The sequence below is a fragment of the Arachis stenosperma genome, chromosome 6, assembly GCF_014773155.1.
Source record: "Arachis stenosperma cultivar V10309 chromosome 6, arast.V10309.gnm1.PFL2, whole genome shotgun sequence".
NCBI classification, from domain to species: Eukaryota; Viridiplantae; Streptophyta; class Magnoliopsida; order Fabales; family Fabaceae; genus Arachis; species Arachis stenosperma.
Window position 1 is genome coordinate 137240628 of NC_080382.1, and position 20134 is coordinate 137260761.

At 28.1% G+C, this 20134-nt stretch overlaps 2 protein-coding genes across 2 annotated transcripts; both read right to left on the reverse strand.

Annotated features, from left to right (window-relative positions):
- Positions 1 to 1063: 1063 nt before the first annotated feature.
- On the reverse strand, positions 1064 to 8026 carry LOC130932626 (sulfite exporter TauE/SafE family protein 3-like). The gene is made up of 11 exons (XM_057861982.1): positions 7893 to 8026; positions 7374 to 7533; positions 6825 to 7025; positions 5687 to 5751; positions 5116 to 5143; positions 4893 to 4966; positions 4362 to 4448; positions 4209 to 4262; positions 2912 to 3227; positions 1331 to 1471; positions 1064 to 1202 (listed from the first exon to the last, which is right to left on the reverse strand). Exons 1-11 carry the CDS (start codon positions 8013 to 8015, stop codon positions 1117 to 1119), a joined length of 1335 nt encoding a protein of 444 aa, XP_057717965.1. The 5' UTR covers positions 8016 to 8026; the 3' UTR covers positions 1064 to 1116.
- Positions 8027 to 11615: 3589 nt separating this feature from the next.
- LOC130932687 (signal peptide peptidase-like) lies at positions 11616 to 17124 on the reverse strand. Its single transcript, XM_057862081.1, has 12 exons — positions 16958 to 17124; positions 16712 to 16829; positions 16063 to 16178; positions 15810 to 15961; positions 15630 to 15715; positions 15083 to 15210; positions 14709 to 14759; positions 14247 to 14333; positions 14065 to 14134; positions 13040 to 13176; positions 12473 to 12550; positions 11616 to 11893 (listed from the first exon to the last, which is right to left on the reverse strand). The coding sequence occupies exons 2-12, from the start codon at positions 16749 to 16751 to the stop codon at positions 11813 to 11815; spliced, it is 1026 nt and encodes a 341-aa protein (XP_057718064.1). The 5' UTR covers positions 16752 to 16829; positions 16958 to 17124; the 3' UTR covers positions 11616 to 11812.
- Between the last annotated feature and the right edge of the window lie 3010 nt (positions 17125 to 20134).

Sequence of the window (20134 nt, forward strand, 5' to 3'; positions counted from 1 at the left end):
CAACCACCCGTGATGCACCGAGGTTTTATTACCTGAGCAAAACCAACATAGAAGAAACACCCACTCAATTAAAATTCACCATTACCACTACACAGAAAACCACGTCCAATTCTGTTTTCAAAACATGCATAAGAAATCAGAAGAAACATCTACCATACCTGATAATTGGTGAGACGATCAGAAGATGTTGGGCTGGAGAACTGGAGGAACACCGGCAGAAGGTGCAGCTGCAACAGGAGGCTTCCGATGCGCCGGGTATACTTGCATGCAGCCGCAGAATTTTCGGAGGCGTGGAGGCGCGAGGTGGGTTGAGGCTTCCGCGCGGGGTTGCGGCAGCCGGAGAAGACAGGGAAGAGGGTTCCACGATTTTCCCGGTGGTGTGGCGCGTGTGAAGATGTTTTTGAAATTTCTGGTAAAACTGTGAAAGTAGGATTTTGATGAGAGTTATTCTGATTTGCTGTGGGTTAATTTTTGGGATGTTAGAGCCAATTGGACTTCGGATTCCAAGCCCAGTTACATTTGGCTGATTCTTGACTTATAGAGAATTGGTTTCCTAGTATTATTGTTTATTTATTTATTTATTTACGAGAATATAAATTCTCACTTTTATTTTGATAAAAAAAATTAAATTTAATATATTAACAGTATAAAATATTGTATACTTTTATTCAATCACATTATTTTTTTAATAACTATTTCATAATCAATATAAAATATAATTATTTTTATTCACACGATGTTATATAATTGCATATATACACGAATTAAAATTACTTTACACTTCTAAATATATAAAAATTAAGTTCTTTTCGTAATGTCACTAATCGCAAGCATATAATACCTATGACTATAAGAAATAGTTGATATATACAATTACTTGGAGATCGATAATCTCTAAAAACATACAAAATCCAAATATATATGTTGCTAAAATGTTCTACCTATATAGACTATACAATTATTTTCATTAAAAGAAAAATTAAAGGAATATAACCGATACAACAAGAGCTAGAACATAAAGAACATTAATTAGAAATTTAGAATCTAATTCAATTTCATAGTCCCCTATTGGATGATGTAAGTACGTATCAGAAAATAATCTTCTTCCATTGAAAATTATATACCATACTTGCAGAGATTATCAAATCCCATATATTCATGACTTTTGAACTTTTCAATCATAGTTAAGATGCCGACTCCACCTATTAAGAAAAATAATCAACGAAAAATGCTTCAAACTTTTTGGTCATGCATGTATATCTAATAATAATTTAAATCATTTTAAAATGTGAAGATAAGAAAATCAAATTATTAAGAGAAAATTAATTACCTAGTGTAACTGCACTAATAAATATTGTAGATGCTAATATAAAGATGATGAGAGAGGCTCTTCCAAATATGTCAATAAGCCTTCTCACAATATGTTGTCCTACAACGGCTGCAATTGTAGCAACCAAAGTGAAGTATAAAGCTGCCACAAAAATCCAAAAATGCAAAGCTAGGTTAACAGGAAATTATTAATTGTATCATAGATGTGCATAATTTGGCCAGAATGTAGTGATATTAGTTTTTCAACCATAAGTAATTACCCAAATCAATATCAAAAGTTTATTATTGGATATTTTAATTTTATAAGTTTTAAATACATAAAATAATTTTTAATATTTATTTCTATTAGACAATACAATTCTTCTTTAATTTGATTCATTTAATTGAAATTACTGTTTTAAAAATTTTAAAATTTTTTAAATTATTCAAAAATTGTTTTATACTTCACTCTTAAAATTAAATTAGAAGAAAACTGTATTTTAAAAATATTTTTATATATTTTAAAATTTAAAAAATTAAAGTGTGTATATTATATATTCATGGCTGATTTAAGTAATGACCCTAAATATAAATATTGATGTAATAAAGGCCACAATTATTATAAGGTGACTATTTATATAAAGTTAATTATCTTTATGTAATAAGATAATCATTGAAAATTATTAAATAATAATTTAGTTAAATATATTAAATTATTTATCAATCTAACTCTATTAGATAATAATTTAACTAAATATATTAAATTATTTATTAAATTTTAACTATTATTTTTGTTAAAAAATTATGTGAATAGTCACCTCATAATAATATTGAAGCTGAAATCAAAATGATGAATCGCAATTAAAAACGCTAATGTAGTGTTCGAAAGAGAGATAGAGATTGAGAGACAAAGACTAAAATAAGTTTTAATATTGTATTTGGTGTAAAGTGGGAGACAGAGATTGAAATAAGAATGAAACTCTAATTTAATTTGTATAAAGGATAAAATTAGACCTAATTAATTAAAATGGGAGTATTTTAGGTATAAAATATTATTAAAGTTTCAGTTGTCGTCCCTAAAGATTTTAGTCCCATATGTTCTTATTTTTTGAAGGTACTGAAATTTTAAAAACAGAAACTAAAATTTTAGTATCAGTCTCTAAACTAACAAATATAATATTGAATTTTAATCTCTCAATTTCTATTCCAATACCTCAAAACAAACACTACTTAAGTATTATTGGTTTACTCTTTTTTCAAACCTATCTAATAAGAAGCTAAGATATATAAAGTAGAAATCAACTATAAACGACCGAGGTTGAATAAACCGCTTAATTAAAGTTTTTTTTAAAAAAAATAAATAATAAATATTTATATTAAAAATAATTTATAAATAAGTTATTTTGTATTTAATTTTTTAATGTTAATTTTTTTTAATTTTTTATAAATATTTAAATAATATTTTAAAATTTATAATTTAATTTTAAAAATTATACTAAATATTAATGTTATAATTTTTTATAAATTAAAAATAAAAAAAAAAGTCAATTGTAAACCTATTCAAACTTATTTATATATCAAATGAGAAGAAAAAGAAACTAACCATAAGGAACCGGAAACCGTTTCAAGAGGTAGTACTGTACGACAGACATAGAAGAGGAAAAGGTCATGGCAAATGTGGCAGTGGCACTTGAAACCTGAGGTGGGACCCCCAACTCAAGAAAGAGTGGTCCCATTATGAATCCTCCACCAAGACCCAGCAAGCCACCAACCACTCCAGCAACCACTCCAAAGAAACAATATGTGATTAGTTGAAACACAGTGAAATTTGTTCCTCTTTCTCCTATGGATGAAAGTGTTCTCCTTCCCTTATACAATGAAACCGCCTCATATACACACACCCCTAATGCAACTGGAATCTACATTAATAAAATTAAATACAGACAATTAGTTTTTACAGTAATATTATAGAAATGATAATTTAAAATGATCTTATTTAATTTAATATCTTTTATATATGTACATTTATAATTATACATTTTATATTTAATATTACTCAATTATTTCATGATAATAAAAAATATTTTGAGCTAATTTTTTTGTGTTTTTTTAAATATTTTAATAATGTTTAATTAGTTAATATTAACAATTTTTTGTTATTATAAAATTATTTTTTTAAAAGTTTAGAATTTAGGACTAAGATTTATAATTCAAAATTTATGATTTAAAATTTAGAATAAAAAAATAATTTTAAAAAATTAATATTAACTAAAAAAAGTACTTCTTAATAAAACTCTATTATTAAACTAACATGTATGGCTTTTAACTTCTAAGAAGAGCTACTAATTAAGCTTTAAGTAGTGTTTATTTTGAGGTATTGAGACAGAGATTGAGAAACTGATATTTAATATAATATTTGTTGGTTCAGGGACTGGTATTAAAATTTCTATCTTTGTCTCTAAAATTTCAATACCTCCAAAAAATAGGGACAAATGAGACTAAAATTTTTAGAGATGAAAACTGAAACATCAATAATATTTTATACCTAAAATACCCTCATTTTAATTAATTAATTTTAATTTTATTCTTTGTACAAATTAAATTAGAATTTTATTTTTATTTTAATTTCTGTCTCACACTTTATACCAAATAAAATATTGAGATTTATTTCAATATCTGTCTCTTAGTCTCTCTCAATTTCAGTCTTTCCGTCTCTCTCTACAGCTAAGTGTCTTGTACTGGATGAAATGGGTTTAATATTCATCTATGAGAATATTGAATATTAATTGATGAACCTTTACATACCAATTACTTCCTAATTAAGAATTAAAAAAGCTCAATCCACAAATTAAATATTCCTTTACTATAGCAATGAGACAATGCATGAATATGTAATTTACCTGTAACCCTTCCAATACCCAATATGATGTTGAACAAGTGGTTGTATAGTAGTTCTGTTGCCAAGAGTAGGAGATTGTGCAATCATGTTAGTTATGGATTCTATTGAAGATATGAGACTACATATATATAGGAAAGAAAATTAGCATACATGCCTTGGTAATTTGTATTGCAAGGAATAAAATCCAAACTAGAACAAGAAGTCCAAATTCATTCCAACATACGTTTTCAATAAGAGTCACCTGCACAATGGGTAAATCAAAATCAGTTAGATATATATAATTCTTATATATATAATAAGATACTTTGACGGTTGCTATAGTTATATAAGTGTTGTTAAAACTAAAGACATATTTTGTTATATTTTGATAATTTTTCATTTTTTAAATTTAAAAATATTATTAAATAATAAAAAATATTGCTTTAATTTTTAGCAACACATCTTAAAGTGCCGTAATCATAGCCATATATATATATGAGATAAGTTTTTGGTTACTATATGTATATATGATTATTGTTATATGTATATATGAATTTAATTATTTTAATGTAGTATTAGTATAAAGTAATTATTGTTATACATATATATAAATTTAATTTTAATACATTATCAGTATAAAATATTGTTATACGTATATATGTATATAAGAATATTTCATGGAAGTATTTAATCAGGGTATGCTGACCTCATGCTTCTCGATGTGTTTAATGGCATCAGGGCCAGTAGGAATTGGTCTGTATTCTACTTCAGACGCAGCGCCTATATCAAAATTAAAGGAAAAATAAATAAGTAAATAAATAAATAAATAAAAAGGGTATATATTCCGAAAGCTAATTAAGGAGAAAGAAAATAAATTATTCAGACCTAAATACCTAATCATAAAGTGAATGAATAGATTCTCAACTTACCGTTTGACTCTAGTCTCCTTATAGCTTCCTGGAATCAAACATAAAGCAAATTAAATAAGACTATCTATAGAAAAAATAGCATAAATTTATTTTATTTAGGTTAATATTTATAATGATATATTTATTATATTTAAAATTATCAATTTATTTCAGTAATAATATAATTAAGGAATAAAAACAAAAAAATGAATACATTAAAAAACCTAAAAAAATAATAAATTATGACTCCATATGGTTCTCAAAATAGACTTCCAAACATTTTTGTTGAATAATAATATACTTCTTTAATTATATCTTGAACAAAACCTCACCTATAATTAAATACATTAGCTTGAAAATAATCTAGTTCTTGAATTCATTTTAAATTAAAATTTCAATGATAATAACAACATAATATTTAATATTTGGATAGACTATAGAGATCTCTTTGAATTTTTTCTTATTACTATTCTTGGTATCCATTAATTTATCATATTTATACTGATTATCCCTCAATAATATTTGGTAAGTACATAAAGAAATAAAAAAGTGAACGATTTGTGTGTATAGTGTTATTGAAGAATAATGAGACCTTTTTCATTATTGTTTCCTTTTTCCATGTTTCAACACCCTTAAGGAATGCTTTTGTTGATGTTCCTGCAAACTAGCAAGATCAATCAAAGGAATCGGAACAGAAACATAATGACTAACTAAATTCGTAAGGTAGAAACTTAGGTGTAGTCGACTTCATGTGAAGTTGATAACTAATAGCCGTTAGATAATTTGACTGATTTCACTAAATTTTTATCTAACGATTCTCAACTATCAACTTCATGTGAAGTCGACTCCACTGAGTTTTCACCAATTCATAATTAAAAGAATAATTGATTTTGGCAATTATAACATGATAATTACACACTACACTCTAAGTGGAAAAAATGTGTATTTTTATAGGAGATTTACTGTGTAGTTATCATGTATAATTGTTAAAAATAAATGATAAAAAACTATAAGAATTTATTATTTTTGATAATTAATTAATCATTAATATTTAAAAATATAGAATAAAATATACGATTGAATTACTAAACTAATCTAAATAATGACAACAAATAATAAATTATAATATCCCTACATTTCTCTCATTGTTAAAAATTAGGACTGCACATGACAAAACTAAAAACCAATTAGTCTGTTAAAAATTTTTAACTAAATTTTAAATAACTGGGTCTTTAAAATAGTTTATAAATTATAACTAGTTTAAAAAGTAGTTAATCAAATAAGTAAAAAGTTAAAAACCAATTTGTAAATCGGTTAGTCAAATCATAACCGGTTTAATAGTTTTGAATTTTAAAGTTAATTTTTCTAATATAAATGTGTTATAGATTTAAACTTACTTTATATTAGGCAAAAAAAAAAAACGGCTAAATTAATTTTTGAAAGTGTTAAAACCGGTTTCTAAATGAAAAAAAAGAAGTCTTTATGAAAAAAATCGGGTTTTAAATTAAAAAAATTTGACTATTTTTTAATTGGTTTTTGTTTTTAAAATTGATTTTTTTTTCTTTTTTATAACTGGTTAATATATTTAGTTTATTAATCTAAACTAATTTTTAAATCAACTGAAATCAAGTTTGATTTTTTATTTAACCTTAACGGTGTAACCACTATAACAAACTAATTATATTTATCTAATATTTTTAATATTTAGAAATAAACAAGCAAATCATTACCTAAGAAAAGAACAAGAAGCAAAATGGTGACTATCCATTCAGGAAATATAACATTAAAAATCACTCCAATGCTTATGCCAAGCATGAGCATTGGTTGAATGAGCAGTGCCAAATCATAGTCAATCATAGGAGCATTCATTGTAGGATGCCTCAGTTTAAGGTTATAGTGAACACTTGACAATGCTGCACCCATTATCATACCTAAAACAAACAACAACTAACATATATGAGGTAGTAATATTTGTGAACCTAGCTATATACACAGGTGTCTTTTTATATCATTTGTTAAAGTGACATATTTAAGAAAGATTAGAAGAAAAAAATCTACGCATAATTTACACACTTATTTTAATTAAAATAAATAATTTAAAAAATTAATTAAAAGGTCTAGCTATTTTCACATTTTAAAAAAATAAAAATATAATTTTGCTTATTTTTTAAAATCTAAAAACTACATACATAACCTAAAATATTTCAACTTGTAGAACATGTAATTAACCCTAAATATAATAATGAAGATGCACTATTATTATTATTTGTGGCTCTTACATTTTGAGATAGCTGTGGATGATTTCTGATCAAACCCAATAATGAGAGTAAGCATAGGAACGTATATACCACCACCACCAACACCTCCTACACTTCCAAATGCTGCTCCACAGAAACCTATTATTGTGCCCACAACTATTTGCCACCCAAGTTTCATATCCTGCTTATTAATAATAGTTCATAATTAATGATAACACTAATATATAAACAGCAAAAGTATAGGTAGTCAATAAAAATATTAAATAATGTGAATAATAGATATATCAGATGTTCAATTTACTATGTGTGTGGATAGTTATTTTGATAGTAAAATTTAGATAAATAATTTAGAATGTAGTGTGTTTTACGTGAATTTGGTCAATTTTAAAGTCCGTTATTCATGTTATTCAAAAAAATCATTGCTTATTTAGCATAACCCATATAAATAACATCCAAATCCTTAACCTAGGCAGAGTGTCTAATTAATATAATAAAAATTAGATTTATGTATTTCATTGCATTATTGAAGAGCTTGCTTACCGGCCAGACATGTTGATAACCTGATTCTCCCGGTTGCCATAAGAACTCTACAATATTGGTAACTAAATTCTGTTCATAACCATAATCCTTTGTATCATTGAATCTTGACCCTTCCAGCTTCATGAAAATTCTATCTCCCGAAACTAACATGAAAACCGATGAAAAGTATAACATTATCATCATCATCGTCCGAATTGAACCCATTGTTTTTCTTTTTCTTCTAAGTAACTCTCACTTCTTCTATTATTATTATTATTATTTTTATTTTTTCTGAAAAATGTTCTCCAAAATTACATATTATCTTTCTTTCTTTCTTTTTTTGGTAGTGAAAGGATGAAACTAAAACATTGTACTGTTGAGAAGAATGATAAAAACGGAAAATAATAAGCGAGGGAAAAAAAATGAAGAAATAAACTGTTATTTGGAAATTAAAGGATGAAAAAGAAGGAAAGAGAGAAGATTAACGATCACAAATTTTTTTGCAGAGAGTGGTGAAGGTTGTTAAATGGCGAAAAGAACGCTCTCCCTCTTTTTCGCTTAGCTTTCAAAATTCAACCAGCAACTATTACAAATATTAAAAAAAAATTAACTAGAGTAATATTATTTACGTTTTTTGTGCAAAATTATACTGTATTAGTAATTAGATATTGTTGGGTTATTTCATTGATTCTTGGTTAGGATCTTGATGGCAATGCCTAGAGGCCAGCCCAAATTTAGGTTTCAAAAACATTGTACACAAATACTCTTTCTAAGAACTTTCAACCATATAAATATACATTTATGACCAAAAAAAAAAAAAGCATATATAATGTACATTGAATTTTTTATAAAATTAAATGTTACATAATCTCTTTTTTATTTTATTTTTTGCCTTGTATTTGGTTTACATGACTCAAATTTTCATTTTTTTCCCGTTAAAAACGCTAATTTCATTCTCCTAGCATCTGCCTTTCACTGGAGTGAAGAAAACCCAGAAAATGTCATATACAAATAGTCCAGTCTGCACAACACACAAATAGAAATGATACACACATCAACTAACAGGAAACACTAAAAAAAAAGTGTAGTAGAAACTTTGTTTAAATAAAGAATTATCTTAATTTAAATTTAAATAAAATATAATATAAAATATAAATTCAAATTTTAAGTTTTAGTTCAAACTACTGAGTCATTAAAACAGACATGACTTCCTCTAGAGTTGCAAACCTGTCAAAAGTCAAAATCAAAACTGAACATCCAGTTAAACTTGAATGAAAACTAACTTGGAAACAACAAAAAGACAAGAGAACCAAAAAAGGGAAATAAAAGAAAATCCGTTTCTTTTTTTTACGTAGAAAAAAAAATCAGTTAAGTGATAGAAAAATGCTTGGGTTGAAAAATCAGATAAAAGCTTACGGAAGAAAAATTTTCAAATCAAAATTAAAATCATATCTAACATTCAATTAAAAGTTAAAACTGTGTGTATCCTCTATCCACTTAAACTTGAACGAAAACAAATTTGGAAACAACATAAACGAAGTCATAATTATTTTGAAACAGTATCTTTTCATATCATATCATCTCTTAAATTAAACTTACACAAATTAAAATGAATCAAAATCTTTCGTAATTGATTTTTAAAAACAGAAAGTATTTAATTCTATCATAGTTAAACTCTAAATAAAGCACACCCTATAAATTCTGATTTATGAGTCTCACATTCGTGTGAAAAAAAGTCTAACCTGTTTTTGGAAAGTGTTTCTAGTGTCATCATGGTTGCCAAGATGAGAAGCAAGAAAACTTTGAAGGAGTTGTTGAAGCTGGATTTGAAAACAATAGAAGCTATGGCTCCGAATCCATTCCGCCTTACAAGAATTGATGTTGTAGTGTCCCTGCAGGATTTGGAGTATTGCAAAGTAAACCGGGCAGCAATGAAGGCAAATAAGAGTCTCTACTGCAAAGAGGACTATGCGGTACTCGAGAGGTTATCCAAAACGTTGAAGCAGCACCACTCTCTTGGAAAGGCACGCATGAAAGAGAATCAAGGCAAGAGAACGCTGAATGAGAAGAATACTGCATCATCGCCTTCAACAGGATCCACATTGGCATCTACATCAACAACAAAGACTGATATTCCAGAGCTTCCGGAGATTTTCAAGGCGATTATCGCTTCACTGAAAGGATTTGATGTAACTTTTGTGATGCAGAGGAAGTTAACAAAGACAGACTTGGAGCCTAATAACAGTCGGTTAGCGATGCCGGATAAGCAGATAAACGAGGAGTGCAAGTTCTTGACACAGAAAGACGCAGAGATTATGAGGATTCTTGAGGCTCGGGATGGGAAGGGGCGGCTGATTGGGATGAAAGTAGGGCTGATAGAACCGTCAGGTGAAATATGCCATGATCAGGTTCTGAAGAAGTGGAATATGACCTCTGCATCAACATATAATCTAGCGAGTTCTTCTTGGTGCGACATTGCTAGGAGGAATCATCTCAAGAAAGATCATCTTCTCAATATTTGGTGCTTCAATGATGTCGCCAATAAGTTTTATTTTCTTCTCCATCATGTAGGCTTTGAACCTTTCGAGCCTTGCACTTAGCGGTTAGTTTTAGGGTTTAAAAAAGAAGGGTAATTGAAGTATTTTAATGAAATTACTCAAATTAGGGATAAAAAAAATAGCCCTTACAGAGCTTCTCTATCAAGAGCTGCTAGTTGGTGGTTGAGGAGCAATAGGTTCCGCATAACTGCATAAGCTACATTTCGTGGGAGAGACACCTTTGCAGTACTTCCGAACTAAAGAGGGCACCGCAGCTCGCAACGCAATAGCGCGCTCCCTTCCCTTAACACTATAACCGCGCTCTCGCAGGCAAATAGGAATTGGGTGAATACTAAATAGTAAATACTATAGTATAGGGATTGTTAGGTTGCAGAAATATTGTATAATGTATACAAATACTCTTTGCAAGAATTTTTAACGATCTATAAAATTCAATGTTAAATAATTAATTTTTTCTTGTATTTGAGATTATATTAGTTAAATCTTCATTCTTTTATCCATTAAAAACGCATTCTTTTTTTCATTAAAAATAATTATTCTCCTAACATTCACCTCTCATCAATCAAACAGTTTTATAGCAATTTAAAAGTTTATTTACATTTCGCTTTTTAATTTTAAGCTACTAAGCACTATCTTTGTTTAATTTATTATTTACTAACTTTAAAACATAAATATATATACAGAAATATTTTTTATTTAAATTTAAATAAAAATTCAAAATTTATATCTTAATTCTAATAATTAAAAATGTAAAATATATTTTTTTTTCTTGAAACTTTTGATTTGTATCAAATATATCACTGATAGCTAAATTTTTAAAAAATTTATGACTAATTCAATAATAATACATAACAACTAATTCAATAATATATTTGCTTGTGTTAAAAGTTGTGCTTGTGAAATTATTGCTAAATTAGTTCTATTTTTTTTAAGAAATCAGCTATCATAGATATATTTGATACAATTCAAAAATTTTTGAGATAAAATTAAAATAAAATAAAATTTTGAGTATTTTTAAAACTTTTAACAAATTTTAAGGATAAAAAATATATTTTACTCTAATTAAAAATGTCATCGAACAAAATAGGCTTCCTTTTGCAAACTTGTCAAAACTATGTGTACTCAGGTAAACTTGAGTGAAAATGAATTTGGAAACAACAAAAAGATAAGAAGGAATGAAAGGAGATAAAAGAAAATCGGTTAAGTGATAAAAAAATGCTTGAGCTGAAAAATGGGACTAGTGATATATTTCTCAATCACAAATCTTTTACAAAATGTATGCTGCTGAATAAGCTAGCATTACAGGTAAATGGGGCTCCCAGAAAATGACTATTTCTTCTCCAACTCCAATATTTCAACTCCAAAGAGTTAGGTTATGCAAGTTTATTCAACCTTTTTGCTAGATTTGGGATCACTCTCTTCTTGAGATAAGTTGGCTATCTTCGACTCGTCGAACTCCAATAACTGATTTGAAACAAAGTCAAAAAGTTGTTATGCATAAATTCTACAGGTCTAAGTCTAGTTAAACTTACATTCAGTTAGTCTTCCTCTAACTATAACTCGTTCATAAGGATTGTTATTACTACGGTAAAATATTAAACATACTTAATAACCTTATAGAAACTTTAATAGGAAACTTTAGGTTAATTTACATTTGTAACATGATGCAGTTTTTTTTTGAAAAACAGTTAAAACCTTACCGTAGAAAAAATTTAGTTACCACAATAATTAGACATTTTCTTATTTACTCTAGACAAGGTTATAGTTTCAAACCAAAATTAAAACTCACACACTTTCTAGTGGTTTCAAACACTCAATTAATATCCAAAATAGAATTTAACTTTTGATCCACTATCAATGAACCATTAGGTATTTTTATTCCAAAAAGAAAATGCTTGAAACTTTTATTGCCATTACACTGTTGCAACTTGCAAGTAATTTGTTTTTGCAAAGTACCCTATTGGGTATGTACTGCCCTCATAAAAAATTAGCAAGAACGTAACAATGAACGGATCAGAAGTAAAATTAGTAAGTCAAACGAACCTGTTTAACATCAGCATTCCATAAACAATGAACAGCCAAAGATCCAATTACAGCAGGTACAATGTATAAAAGAGCAGGCTGAAACAAAGATAAAAGAAAAGAAGGAGGGGAGAGGGGGGAATCCAATCAATCCATGTTAAAAGAGAATGCATTTCCTATATATATATATCACATGAATCTAAAAAAGCTAATTTCAATAGTACTCTTTTCTACTAAATGTACTAAGACTTCAAAGTTCATTTATAATGGATGAATATTTTAATGATATTTGAGTAAACATACAAACGGGAGGAACTTTGCAACTTTAGTACTTAATTTTGTAGGTGTTTTCAAACTGCAGGCTGGCCCAGCACACTACATGGCCTTAATTTTGTCAGTCGGATGCACATTTCATCAGATTATTCACAAAATTGTCAAAGAAACATGATATTTTCACATGGTTGATCAGCCATATGTGTCAATATGATCTTTAAATACTTTCCATCTTAAACTACCATGACATCATGAGTGAGAGCCAAGAACAGAAGAGGGAAGTAAAAGAAGAAATAAGTACTCAGATCCAGTCACCTGAGCAGCTTGAAACCAATTCATCACAAAAATTGTAAGCACCAAGCCAATAGTATATCCTAAAAATGAGCTTTTGAAATACTGAGGCTGTTTTCCTCTAGACACATCAAACCGCAAAGCCAATGCTATGAAGATACCTGAGGGAATTTTATAAAAAAAAAAAATGAAATAACAAAATTATGACTTAGAAGTCACTGACTCTTCACCCCAAAATGCACATAAGTATGAAAATATGAAAGATGAAAACCGCATAAAATTCTGCAGTATATACAGGGAAATACAATAAAAAAAAAAAGAAGTATATAATGTTTTCATGACTAATTCCACAATGTGAAGCATATAAGAAAATATGAAACATGTTTCATAACAGAAATGAGATAGGAAAAGTTCCCTATTCAAATGGTCACATAGAGAACAATGGTCAAGTAGTGCAACATGGATGGAATTGAAACTACCATACAGCCTCTATAAAATAGTCATTAACTAAATATGTGGTTAACCATAGGTGAAACAAAATTGAAGATCAGAATAATCTCAAAGAAGAATTTTACAGACTTAAACTAGGTGAAGATCTTAGAAGTTCTGGTTAGAAGAGGATGACACTACCACAAGAATTTACATTTAACTTTTTTGTTATATCAGGTGTAATTAGGGAGATAACATTTGGTATTTTATTTTGTTGCTGTTTATTGCTCTACCAATAGCTTTTGAGGTTTTATGAAGCCAAAGGTAAGAGGAACCATTCCTCCTCATTCCACATAAAACTCACTTTTGTGTCCCTATAAATTGACAGATAATGTGGTGAAATGCATTACCTTTGTTTTAAAAACTTGCATTTTAACATTCCTCAAGTTGAGCCACTTAAAAATTTAACCTCCCTACTCACTCATTAACGAACAACTCTTTTCCTACAATATATCAGAATCCAATACCAGATATAAATTAAGAAGTTCTACACTAATCTTACTGCTACAAAAAGCCGGATACATTTGCAGGAAAATACATCAATAAACAAGTCAACCTACCAGGGATGACAATGTCACCAAGGCCAAGCATTGAAAATGGCCGGGCAGAATCTGCTGTGGGGAACAAAAGCTGAAAAATAATTGGAATGATCAATATTAGGAAGATATTGTATAATGTATATTATTTAACTTCATATAAAGGAGGAGAAAATAAACTCAATTCACTTAGATAAGACTTTAACCTTTATTGGAGCATCAAATGATTTAGCAACGCTAACCATCACTGGAGTGAAGAAAACCCAGAAAATGTCATATACAAATAGTCCAGTCTGCACAACACATGAATAGAAAAGATACACACATCAACTAACAGGAAACACTAAAAAAAAGTGTAGTAGAATCTTTGTTTAAATACTAGGCTCGGTAAAAAAGATTGGAAATCAACAAAGTCAAGATATTAAAAAATAAGGAATTGCTTCTCCAAAACTTTGTTTTCTTTTTTTTTTTTCTTTCAGAACAAAAAGAGCTTATCTAAATTTTCTCAAATGAAGAACACAATTTTGAGCAGCTTGATTTAGTTGCAGACAAATGACAGGTGATCCAGTGGGGAAAACGGTAATTAAAACTCAGTAAAATTAAAATTAAAACAAAACGGTTCTAAAAACACCATTAACAATGAAGATAATTGAAGAAAATATTCTTACCAAGAGAATAGCACCAGTCTTGAAAGATCCAAGAGAAAGCATTTCAATTCCCTGCGAAGATTAAAGATTAAGCCAATGTTGTCACTCCACTAGTTACTAATCAAATGTGATTTACACAAACGAGGTATTATCAGTTAGTTTCTAAACCCTTGCTCTTCAAGGTATAATTATCATACTTTCAACATTTATGATATAAAAGAATATATTTATTATTTACTGCATGCAATTCAGTTGCTCATAATATGTACAAAAGCACAACAATAAAGAGAAACAAAGAATGCTAACCTTACAGTTCTAAAAGATACCTTTTTCAGGCAAGAGAAATGTAAGTAAAATGAATGAGTTTAAGGAACAACACACATTAAGGATCAAACCTGAATACAAAAAGAAAGCCCCAATATATTATTTGCCAGCCAATGCTTCTGCCTAGCATACCAAGCACAGAAAAAAGTTCCAGGGATTGCAGCAATTATCTGTGACTTTGTAAACTCAATCTCCAAAGCTGTGTAAGAAAGGTATAATGAAAAATATCATTCTGCATGATGGAAGCAAGTTACTGTCAACTAGACCAAATGCAAACAGCCAAAAAAATGCAAAATACAAACACTTTGTCGCTATATATGTCCCCAGTAGGTATTTTGTTCATATAACTTTTATGTATGTGTTTGCTTCAAATATAGTCATTAACTAAACAAGAAAAAGAAAGTATACTTGGCAAGGAAAAAATTCTCAGGAAGTTATACTTCACACGTACATCTCAAAACTAGCTGCCGTAGTCAGCAGAAGCAAGTGAAACAAGTTGAAGAATATCATCACTGACTAAAAGATGACTGGTTATATATAACTTCAGGGTTGATACCCCAGTTAAAGAGTTCACAGAGAGAGTAGGGCGAAAGAAGGAGGCAAGCATGTCTCACATACAACGGAAATATGGGAAGCGCCAGACAATGATGTCCTCGTTCCAGTGCTTTGGTAAATACCGTTTGATAAGTGGTAATACCGTCGCCCTGTAAAAAGAGAAAGAATAAATGTTTGAAAGATGGCAAATATGAAGGGGAAAGAATCTACATGGGACATAATGGCCCTAGGTAAAGAACATACGAAAGCGCAATAATCCCAAGTAAAATGAAGTAGGCTGTCAATACAGCATTCACCAAGTCCTTTGATAGAAATTTGAAGAGTAAGAAAAGTGATAGCAACATTGCACTCCCAACAAAGGGAAAACGCATGGCATGTTCATTAGACATTGTTTCCTGCATTATTATTATACACATGCCACATTTCAGAGAAGTCAGTTCTCAAGATGAACAAAGAGCAACATATGAAGTAACTGAGCATGAAAGGTACTACTCACAGAAGGCGGAGTTGGTTTGACGGAACGATAACATCCCACAAACACAGTGAGGCAAGCAGTCAAGATAACATTTACATTTGGTTCTACTTTAATTACAAGAGGTGCAAAGGTTAAACCTGCCACAAAAGATAGAAACTAACTAATTAACAAAAAATTATCTCAAAAAAAAAAAAAAGAAAAAAAGCAAAAAACAAAATGAAAAAAAGAGAAAAGAAAAAGAGAAGCGCTTTTTGGCTCCCTATGCATGTAAAATTGGAGAGAAAGGAACTTGAAAGGCCTACGCATATCTTGATTTTAACTCCTCTCATGGACAATCCAAATGGATAATAGCACAACCATCTGAATTCAAGAACCTATTAAGAATTCTAAACCACAATCACTTTATCACTCATTCAACCCTACAGCTTAGTGAATTTACATTCCAAGCCATCTATATTAATCAGTAGCAGGAGGAGAGATAAACATCAACTGAATTATCCTAGAATTCTTAAAAGGTAATTTCAGGGAAACCAAAGACTAGTCTTCATTTTCACCCATTTCCAATTTACTCAGAAAGTTTACTTCCAAAACAAAAATTAACAAAGCAAAATTATTTAAAAAAAAAAAGAAACGATCAATTAGTAACATTGAAGAGAAACTTTCCACTAACCTGCTAAAGCCAAATTGGCAATTTTCTCGGTGCTTTTCATGTTTCGAAAATCTACCTTACAAGTAGAAAAAAAAAATTAGATCTTCTGAAGTATAATCTTCCGAATATGGGCCTCCCCCTGCGATCACAAAACGACGAGAACTTCAGAATTCAGAAATGAGAAGTTCATCATTGTTCAATTTCAGAAATAAATTTCCCAAAATTATAACTTTTAAAAAGGATCTCGGAAATGAAATGAAATGAAACCTCTTGCAGCGACAACACTAGGCACAGTCGCAGACTTTGCAGATCGGAGAGGCCAGGAACGAAAAAATAAAATAAGACTGTGGTTTTTATCAAAAATGAAATAAATGGATTCAATTTTAGGTCGTTTTAATATTTTGATATTGATTTGTTTTAATTTCTAAACATCTAATTAAATTGTAGATCACGCGGTTACGAGGATGAAAACGGATTTAGCTTCTCCTCCACGTAGGTAGAGGTGTGTAAGCCAATCAAATGCCTTCAAATTGCCACGTCAGTCAATATTACCCTTTTTAGATTTTAGTTTACCCTTTAGCCGTTGAAAGTTGAAACTTGTCGCTCAATCATTAATTCAGATTAAATCATCATTTAGATTGATTAAATACTTTTAATTTGGTTAAATTTAGTTAAATCTAATAAAATATAATTAAATATATTTAAAATTAGTTTAATTTTATTCATCAAATTCGGTTAAATTTGATTAAATTAAAAATATTGTATTTTCTTATGCATGTTTTTTCTATTAAATGTATTATGTAAATAAAATTTATCTCAATGATTGTTATTTTTATTTTTTTTTATAAATACTTAAAAAGTATAATAAATATAAATTTATAAATATTTGAAGAGTATAATAAATATAAACTAATTGATGAGTTATTAAAATTTAAAATTAATAATTAATTGAATATAAAATAAAACAAAAAAAAAGATATTTGTTATGAAAAGAAACAAATTAAATTAAATTTTATAGAATTATTTAATTATGACCAAATCAATTGGTTTAATCTGTAACCTACCGATTAAATTAATGACTCAATAATTTAATAGTCTCGTTAATTCAATTCTGATAACTATACTAATATTTAGTCAGAATAAAAAATAAAATTTGATTAATGATTCACGAGAGTGAAGCATAAATAGAGACATAGGTACCTCATAAAACACCAGATAATATTACGATCAAGAATATTTTCAAATAAAAAAATGATTCTTTTTATAAGAATAAGATCAATAAAAAAATTATATACAATGTACATATTTTTATTAATTTAGTGAGAATTTTTATTTTTTATTCAATTTTCTTCTTCACAAAAAATATTCTCTAAATAAAAACCTTTATCACCAAATTTTAAAAAATATAGAATACAAACATGAGTTAAACATATATATATATATATATATATATATATATATATATATATATATATATATGCAACTATTTGCAAATGCCAATTTATCTTTTTTTTTTTTTTTTGAAAGAAAGTAAAAGCTCAATACTCGAAGTGAAGCATACACGGAATAAGATAAAAGCAAGATTAACTAACTCTTATGTCATTTTCAGCATAGCCATCAATAACATAAGCTATTTTTTACACCATTTTGGTGCACTAAAAAACGATTGTGTCACATACTTTATAACATTGTTAGCAGAACTGGACCGAATTGGTCGGTTCAATCAGAAAACTGGTGAACCGGATTTTATACCGGTTCGGTCCGATATTTGGACTGTACAAAGAATTGAACCAGTGTAAACCGGTCAAACTCGGTGAAATCGTTCGAACCTCTACCCTCAAGGGAACTAAAAGATTCCACAACCACGAGGCTAGCGTGTTTTCTAGTAAAATGAATGCAAATTATAATACATATAGATATCTTTTATCAAATAGTTTATTTTTGTTTAATTTATTTTTATTTTAATTATAAACTCACTTATTTTTAAATTAATTATATTTTTATTTAACAATAATTATAAACTCACTTATTTTTTTATAACTATATAATATCTATTAATATTATTTTTTAATAAATATTTGTAGTATATAATAGTATAATAGATATAAACTAATTAATAAATGATTAAAATTTAAAAATAATAGTTATTTTAATATAAAAACAAAATAAAAATATTTGTGATAGAGTAAAAATAACAAAATATTTATTGTTCATGTTCTATATTGTTTTAAAATAACTTTATATTTTTAAAATGTTAGTAAAAATATATATTTTAAATTTTAATTTTAAACTTTTGACTATTTTTTATTTTTTATTTACATAGAACTGGGTTAAACGGTTCAACTAGTAATCCATCGATTAAACCAGTGACCCAATAATCTAATAATTTGACCGGTTCGATCACCGATTCGGTTCTGACAACTATGCTTTATAACGCCTACTGTCTTATCTATTCTCTACTACTAATATTCTAACTACTAATGTTGACCATTTTTAATATTACTATTGATATTTTATTCAAGAATAAAGTGATAATTTAGTCCCTAAAAAACTGTTGCATTAGACAAATTAATTTTTAAACAATTAAAATACTAAATTGGTTCCTGAAATTAACTTTCGTCGAACACCTGTAATCTTTCTGTTAACACTGTTCAGTTTTCAAGTCGCACAAAACCCTTGTGTTTTTTAAAGGACAGAAACGTTGTGGCTCTGATATAAAGTGCTACTAAAAGACTAATTTGTCTAATGCGATATTTCCCAAAACTAAACTATCACTTTACTCTATTCAATTTATATTTGAAATGGCTATGAAAAAGAATAAAAAGTTCTCGTCAAATACAAGTATATGCATAACATATGTTGTACAAGCATATTTACTAACATGAATTAGACGGACATTTAACTTAGTTGATACGTTTAAAATTCTAACTAAATTAGCGAAAGTTAGGGGTGTATATGGTTCGGTCCGGTTTGAAAATTTGATCTGATTTAAAAATTTGGTCTGACTTTGAACACTTTAGGGATTAATTTAGTGTTATTTTATCGGATCTAGAGTTGGATAAAAATATCAAAAATAGATCCGGCCATTATTTCGGGTCGAATCTGTGTCATAGCTCGGGTCATCCGAACTCGACCCAGTGGTCCGATCATCATACACAATTAACATTTTGTATTATTCGTGATGGATGATGGCTATTCTTATGTGAAATTTAAATATTGTAAACTTTAATATTTTGTGTTATTAGTCATTATAAGATTATAAGTTAATATTTTATGTTTAAAATGCACAAGACTTTAGATTAATGCATAATAGTGTTATTTGTATTGATTTAAATATTTGGTATTATTAGACAATATTAATATTGATTATAGTTTTTCTTTAATTTTAGAGAACGATTGGTTCTTGTTGTATTTTTTTAAGTGAATTTTACTATGTGAATTATA